Source organism: Coloeus monedula, assembly GCF_965178545.1.
Source record: "Coloeus monedula genome assembly, chromosome: Z".
In the NCBI taxonomy this organism is placed as follows: Eukaryota; Metazoa; Chordata; class Aves; order Passeriformes; family Corvidae; genus Coloeus; species Coloeus monedula.
In genome coordinates this window covers 84,682,123-84,690,032 of record NC_138822.1, presented here as the reverse complement: position 1 = coordinate 84,690,032, position 7,910 = coordinate 84,682,123, and the positions used below count along the sequence as shown (strand labels likewise).

The 7,910-nt window shown below is 51.9% G+C and overlaps 1 protein-coding gene across 13 annotated transcripts in view; it reads left to right on the top strand.

The window, feature by feature from the left end:
* The first annotated feature begins 2,421 nt into the window (after positions 1 to 2,421).
* TCF4 (transcription factor 4) overlaps positions 2,422 to 7,910 on the top strand; it is a 166,562-nt gene continuing 161,073 nt past the window's right edge. For 10 of the 13 annotated variants that reach the window (XM_082302055.1, XM_082302049.1, XM_082302048.1 and 7 more), the window contains exons 1-2: positions 3,873 to 4,500; positions 6,100 to 6,172. In XM_082302055.1, coding sequence (XP_082158181.1) covers positions 4,399 to 4,500; positions 6,100 to 6,172 — 175 coding nt within the window. In that variant the 5' untranslated portion in view covers positions 3,873 to 4,398. Of the gene's footprint in view, positions 2,995 to 3,872; positions 4,501 to 5,301; positions 5,520 to 5,642; positions 5,775 to 6,099; positions 6,173 to 7,910 lie in introns of those variants that run through there. The other 3 variants (XM_082302056.1, XM_082302058.1, XM_082302057.1) reach the window with 3 other exon arrangements.

Sequence of the window (7,910 nt, the reverse complement as noted above, 5' to 3'; positions counted from 1 at the left end):
CGTTATTAACCAAATTCCTCATTAATTTGAAGGAAGCATCCCTGGAAGTGTTCAAGGCTAGGTTGGATGGGGCTTGGAGCATTCTGGTCTAGTGACAGACCCTTCCAACCCAAACCATTCCACAATTTTATACCATTCCCCCTCCCTCTGCCTTTCCCCATTCCCTTCTTTATTTTCATTTCCAGTGCCTGCTTATGCACCGGCCCCATTGGGAGCTCAGCACCCAAAAAATATTTTAACAGGAATAATTCAAACCTACCTTTTTTAACGGGATACTGAGGGCTGAACGGGTTGAAAGCCTTCAACGGTCAGATCATGGCTGAGGGGCTGAAACCTTCACAGGCTTTGATGAGGGAGCTGAGGGGGCTGAAGCCCCTCACAGCATCTTGGTCATGACTGAGGGGCTGAAATCCCTCACAGGCTTTGCTGAGGGAGCTGAGGCGTCTGAAGCCCCTCACAGCGTCTTGGTCATGGCTGAAGGGCTGAAATCCCTCAGAGTTTGTTGAAGCTTGAGGGAGCTGAGGGGGCTGAAGCCCCTCACGGCATCTTGATCATGGCTGAAATGCCTCATGGAGTTTGCTGAAGGCTGAGGGAGCTGAGGCGTCTGAAGCCCCTCACGGCATCTTCATCATGGCTGAGAAGCTGAAGTCCCTCACGGAGTTTGCTGAAGGCTGAGGGAGCTGAGGGGGCTGAAGCCCCTCACGGCGCCTTTATCATGGCTGAGGGGCTGAAATCCCTCAGAGTTTGCTGAAGTCTGAGGGAGCTGAGGGGGCTGAAGCCCCTCACGGCGTCTGATCAGCGGCACGAAAGAAAAGGCGCGAAAACGGAAGGCGCGAGACTTCGAGGGTCCTCCGAGGGCTGAGGGTGGGGCCAGAGCCGTCCCGGCGGCCGCCGCGGGCTGGGCGGGGCGCGAGCCCCTCACGGCGTCGGTTGAGGGCCGGGAGTGCGAGGAACCCTTGGAGGATCAGTGGGGACCGAAACCCCTCACGGCGTCTGATCATGGCTGAGAGGCGCGAAACCCTTCGAGAGTCTGCGGGAGCTGAAACCCCTCAGGGGACTGCTGAGGAGGCTGTAACCACTCATGGCGTCTGGTCATGGTAAGAGGGCGCGCGAAACCCCTCACGGGGTTTGCTGAGGGCTGGGCGGGCTGAGGGGTCTGAAACGCCTCGAGGGTCGTTTGAGGGGTCTGACACCCTCTGACAACGTTTTCTGAGGGCTGGAGGCGCTCAGGGGCCTAAAACCCTTCGAGGGCCTGCTGAGGGCTCTGAAACCCTTCACGGGTCTGCTGGAGGGGTCTGAAAGCCCTCGCGGGCCTGCTGAGGGGGCTGAAACCCTTGATGGGGTCTGATCATGGCTGAGGGCTCTGAAACCCCTCCTGGGTGTGCTCAAGGGCCTGAAAGCCCTCACGGGTCTTGCTGAGGGTGCTGAAAGCCCTCCCGGGTGTGCTGAGGGTGCTGAAACCCCTCCCGGGGTCTGATCATGGCGGAGGGTGCTGAAACGCCTCCCAGGTGTGCTGAGGGGCCTGAAAGCCCTCACGGGTCTTGCTGAGGGGGCTGAAAGCCCCCCCAGGTGTGCTGAGGGTGCTGAAACCCCTCCCGGAGTCTGATCATGGCTGAGGGTGCTGAAACCCCTCCCAGGTGTGCTGAGGAGCCTGAAAGCCCTCCCGGGGTCAGATCATGGCTGAGGGTGCTGAAACCCCTCCCAGGTGTGCTGAGGAGCCTGAAAGCCCTCCCGGGGTCAGATCATGGCGGAGGGTGCTGAAACTCGTCCCAGGTGTGCTGAGGAGGCTGAAAGCCCTCCCGGGTCTTGCTGAGGGGCCTGAAAGCCCTCCCGGGGTCTGATCATGGCTGAGGGTGCTGAAAGCCCTCCAGGGTGTGCTGAGGGGCCTGAAAGCCCGCCCGGGTCTCGCTGAGGGAGCTGAAAGCCCTCCCGGGGTCTGATCATGGCTGAGGGTGCTGAAAGCCCTCCCGGGTCTCGCTGAGGGGCCTGAAAGCCCTCCCGGGTCTCGCTGAGGGGCCTGAAAGCCCTCCCGGGGTCTGATCATGGCTGAGGGTGCTGAAAGCCGTCCCGGGGGTGCTGAGGGCTGGGGACGCGAAGCCCCTCCCGGCTGCGCTCATGGCCGAGTGGCGCGGAAGCCGTCAGGGCTGCGCTGCGGGCCCGGCGGTGCGGCGGGCGCGGGTCCCCCTGGGTTTGCGCGGGAACACGTGAGGGGCGCAGCGCGGTGTGAGGGGCGGCGGGGTCCCTCCATCTTGTGAGCCCCGCCGCGCCGTCCCGCCCGCTTCCTCCCGCCCTCCTCCTCCTCCTCCTCCTCCTCGTCATTGTCTGCGAGCGGCGGCGGCGGCGCTTATAAGGCGGCGGGCATTGCCCGGATGTGAGCGGCGGGCGATGCGGCTGCCCGGGCGGGATGCGATCGGCCGCGGCTCGGCGGGGGAGGCCGCGCTGCTGAGCCGGAGGAGGCGGCGGGCGCTGCTCTAAACTTGGACCAAGTTGGGGAACGGGCGGCCCCGCGCTCCCCCGAGGGGGGAGTCGCCTGTTTTTTTTGGGATTTGGGTTTTTTGGTTTTTGGTTTTTTTTAAGGAAGGACAAGGAGGGGGCAAGTCCCCGAGAGCCGCGGCGCTGCGAGCCCGTCACCATGTGTCTGTAAAAACAATAGGGCAAAAGTTGTCGGACCTTCTTTTTTTCCTTTTTTTTTTTTTTCCTTGGTTTTTAATTTTTAAATTTTTTTCTCTAATTTATATTTTTTTTGTGGCCGGTGGCCGGGCCCCTCAAATCCCAACAAAGCCAGGTGTAGGGTGCCTGTAAAGCTGTGGAATAAACCGGAGCAGGACTGACACTTTCCCTACTTTTTGGTGGTTTTGGAGGGTCACACACGTGTGAGACAATAAAGCACTTTGGCAGAAGATTCCTCTCTTTTTATTTTGATTATTTTTATTCCTTTTTTTTCCTTTTTTTTCCCCCCTTGGAATATTGTGAACATATTTGTGGCCATTTAAGGTAAAGTTCCAATTTGCTGTTAGACTAACTTGTCTGTGGTTTTTTTTTTTTTTTTTGCTTTCATTTTTATTTTTTGATTGAAATTGTCGATCCCGATGTATTATTTAAGAAAAAAAAAAAAAAAAAGAAAGAAAGAAAGTGCAAGTTCCGGGCTGTGTAAATCTATACATTGTATATACATTGCATAGACACGGTGTAACTACACGTGTGGGAGATACACCAAGGTGCAGACGCGGGGACTCGCTGCTTTATTTCCTACCGGAAAATGAACTCCAAGGAGTTCTTTTTAGTGGTGTCTGGCCTGTGAGAGGAAAATATGGAATAAAAGTGGCAGAGGGATGAGGGAAGAAGGAAGGGTAAGGGGACGGGGGGGGCTGGCAGCATCCCCAAAACTTGCGCGTAAATCCAAGGGGCTGCTTTGCGAACTTTGCAGTGATGCTCTGGGAAAATGGGAAAGCTGGGCGATGGGATTGAGCCGGGGGGCGGGAGTAAACCAACCAAAACAAAGCAGGATTATAGATAAAAAATATAAAAAACAAGAAGACGAAGGGAACGGGTAATCCAAGGGGGAAAAAAATATTGTTCCTTTCGGCCAAGTGCCCGCGTCACGTGCGTCCGCGGCCCCGTATAAACGCGCTTCGCCATGTGTGTGCGCGAGCTGGGCGAATCCAACGTGGAATCCTTGGAAAAGTGCGGCGGGAGCGGGCGGGAGCCGAGCGCGGAGCTCCATGAGCGGCGGCGGCGGGTACGGAGGCGGCGCCGGGGCTCGGCGGGGTCGGGGCCGCTGCGCTGGGCTGGGCTCCGCGCCCCTTCCCTCTTCCCTTCCCTTCCCTCGGCTCCCCTCCCCCCGGGCGCTGCCTCCGCACAGGCCCGAGCCGCTCCCGGGTTGTTGTCGGCCTTATCCCCCCCTCCTCTCCGCAAATTAGGAATCGGGGCTAATTGTCCCCCGCTGCCCCCCCGCCCCCGGAACCTGCACTTCGCATCTCGCCGTGGCTTTTTTTCCTCCTCGCTCTTTGCCGTTTCTGCCTCCAAACGCTACTTTGCGTGGAAGAAGGAGAAGGGAAAAAGTTGGGAGCGGATGGCTGTAGTTTCTTCTCTGGGATCCTCATTCATTCCTCGCTGAACCTCCTGTTGCATAAATGATGCTCCGGGAGCGAGGCTTTGCCTTTTTTTCTCTCCTCCGGATTTGGGTTTAAGAGTGGATGTTCCCGGGTTTCGCTCGCCTCTTTGGAAATACAATATCGCTTTTTTTTTTCTTGTTGTTGTTTTTTTTTTTTTGCTGCCCCTCCATCTTTTTTTCCCTCCCTTCTTCTTCTCAACCACCCACCCCCCGACCCCCCTTGAAAAAGCAAAATCCGACTGTGTTTCCTGCAAGGCTCGGGATTTCTGATTGCGGTTATTTCCATGTTTCTAGGTTTGTGTGATTTTGCTAAAATGCATCACCAACAGCGAATGGCTGCCTTAGGGACGGACAAAGAACTGAGTGATTTACTGGATTTCAGTGCGGTAAGAAACAACGGTGGAAATTAGCAACAGCTGTAAAAAAAAATAATAAATATCTTCTAGCTGGTCTGTTAACAAAAAAAATCCAGCCAAAAAAAACCCTAAAGCAACAAAACCAACCCCAAACTGTGCTCTAAGTACATTGGGCAATTTTTAATCAGCAGCTAGAAGCATGGTAAATATTTTTTTCGCTTAAAAAAAAAAATCCAAACTGAGTATTTTTAGTCTTTCTGATTGTGTGTGATGGGAGATGCAGGCGCGTTCGCAGCTTGGTTTCACGTCTCGGACGGCTCAAATCATTCCTGCCAAAAGAAATGCCCCAAAAACTGACCATTTCTCATAATTCCATCATACCAATATTGCACTTTTATTGTGCTTTAGATTTTTGAGCATTGTTGGCACATGATCTAATTAATTGCTAATGAGTCGCTGATATTCTCCTTTCGGTTCTTCCCTTGTTTCGATTTTGGCACATGGAAAGTGCAAAGAAATCCACGACTGTCTCAGTTTAAAGTTTTCCCTGAAATCTCCTATGGCTTCTGCTGGCATTAAAACTGCTCCAACCTTCTCCTACCTGCCCTAGCTAGGATTTGGGAGTGATTTTTGAAGGAAAGAGGGATTTTTTCCCCCTGGGCAGGTTTGGAGGCCGAACGTTCCGCCGGACGCGTGCACTTGTCTAGTTTTGTCAGGCTCCCCCTCCCCCTCCAGCCCCTTCCTTCCTCTCCCCATCCCCTCCCTTCCCCCCAATATGTCAGGAATATCTCTCTATCCACTTAGTTATTTATTTTAGGGAAGAGCTTTTGCTCGGAGATGCAGGTCTGCTCCTAAAGCCCAGCAAGGCCCCCCCGTTCCCCTGTGTGCTCCAGGCTGGTGCTGCTGCTCCAGCCTCGGCTTGCGAGGGATGGCTTGGGGAAGTTTGGCCAGGAATCGTAGCCTGCGGCAGCTTCGCAGCCCCCTCTCTGCTTGTTGGTGCACTTTTCCCATTTGTTCCTTGGCTTTTTGCAGGCTCTGACTCAGGGAAGGTGCGTATTATCCACTAGACACGTCGGAGAAGGGAGAAACCAATTAGGGTCGAAATAAACGCTGGGAAGAGAGAGAGGAGCGCGAGAGGGAGGGAGAGGGGGCGAGGAGCGAGCCTGGCTTCCAATTGCTCGGTGGGAGAGACGGAATGAGAATTTAGGGCAGGTGGCACTTTGGATTATTATTATTTGGGTTCCCACATGCCAGGCAAATCCTGGAGCGGGATGGAAATGGACGTTGCTACGTTGATGACCAAGGTTGCGACCCATCCCAACTTTTTCTGCCTTTGTCGGCGGGGAGAGGGGAGCGAGCCCCGCTTCCCAGCCTGGAGAACTGCTGGGCACTGGCATGGCTCAAAGGCTTCGGGAAGGGCAGATTGGGAAGCTAATGAGCCTAATAAAAGCGGGATGCTGGTGGCGAGGGGCGGTGGGGGCTGGAAGGAATCTGGACGCCTTTGCAGGGCTGTGGGGGATGATGGTTCGGGGGAGAGAAACTCCTAAGGAACGTGCAAGGAACTTTGGACTGCCAGTGGACTCGGGAATTGCTTGTTTTGCACTAGTAATGCCTCTTTGTTTTTTTTAGATGTTTTCACCTCCTGTGAGCAGTGGGAAAAATGGACCAACTTCCTTGGCAAGTGGACATTTTACTGGCTCAAGTATGTACTGTTTTTTGTTCCATCCGTAGTGAAAACGTTGGGATTTATTTATCCATAGGCATTACCTTTGTTGTGGTGCTTTAATCTCTTGTGGGGAGCAGATTCGTTGGGATTGCAGCGGAATTATTCCTAAGCACTGGTTATTCTTACTCTGATTTTTATTATTATTATTATTGTTATTATTATTATTTCCACAAGCCTGGGAGCTTTTTAGAGTACTGCCACACATTTCTGATTTTTTAAAAACCCCTGGACTTCTCCTCTGTGTAATCATTGCTGAAAATTGCTCTAGTTTTACAGTAGATTTATCTTTTTCCTCTAGTAATTTGAGCCTTGGAGAATTTTTTATTTCCAATTCCAAAGCCTCTCTTTGTCTGTCAGGGACGATAGTCAAAACCTCTCGTGTGCAAATGAATTTTGTGCATTAGAATTGAAGCAGAATTGAAGGCTGTTGCAGTTAAATAAATAAAACAAGTATCTGAGGATAAGCACCAGGAAAAGAAGTCTTTAGGATTAGAGAGTGCTGTTTGCTGATGGAATATTTTTTGGGAATTAAAATCTTCAGGTGAGTTTCTTTTGCTGCTTAAAGCCAGGGCATTTTGTTTTTAAACATGGGAGTGTTTTGGAAGAGTTTCCTGCAATTTAGGTGGACGATTTGTTCCTTTGGCTGTGGTAGGACTGATGGGCATCTCCTGCATTCCCTAAAAACAGGAGTGGGATGACAAAAGCAGTCTCGGAGCTCTCTGCGGTAGAACATGTGTGGACAATAATTGTCTGGCAACTCAAGTTTATAGAGAGGCTTTTATGTGCCTGACAAATGAGAAGGAGAACTCCCAAAGATGCCTGCTGCACATTTCCTTGCTCTGGGATGGAGTTGCATTTCCTTGCCTCCATGTACAGGTGGGGAGTTGCAGTGTTTTCAATTCCCAGACAATTCCACATGCCAGCACACCGGCCGGCGTATTGTTGTACCCGGATCCGGCTCCGAATCGGGGGGGAATTTGGGCAAGGCTTCCCTGGAAATCCACAGAGAAACCCCTCACTCCAGAGAGTTGCATGCCTGATATTTGCAGGTTTTATCTCAATTCAAGACACCTCTTCTCTTTATTCAGTATTTTATTAAATGCATGGGGACATCAGTCGGCTTTTTATTTCCAGAGCAGGATTTCCACTTGGAAGTTGGTCTGTTTTTTTCAGCTCAATTTCCACCTGAACACTTATTTTGTTCCTTTTCTTCTATTTAGACTTTAAAAATAACAACCTGGGTTTGTTGTAGCTTCACAAACTTGTTTATATTGTGATTATAGCAACTTGGAGAATTTTGCTCTTGGGCTGGGGTAACTTTGCAAACATGAGCTATAGGTTGGACTCCCAGTTTTTGTCCTTTCCTGACATAATTTTTGAAGCGATGTAGCCGGATCTAAAAATCTCCACTCTATTTGTTTTCAGTGGAGAGGAGCGCGGAGTGGTTGTGCCAGACAAATCAATTTGTCATGCTCAGAGCCCAGTCCATGCAGCAACCACCACTTGGGCTGACAGCAAATGACTCCAGAGTTATATTTAATAATTCCTCCTAAACCTCATCTCCGGAGTCATTTGGATCAGGAGGACAAATCGGAGCAGGGAGTGATTAAATTGTGTTTTATTGTCCTGAAAGCTGAAAGTATCGGAGGGATTTTGACGCATCGGTGTAGCCAGGAGGATGATTTAATGAGCTGCAGGAAGTTAGGAATAAGGA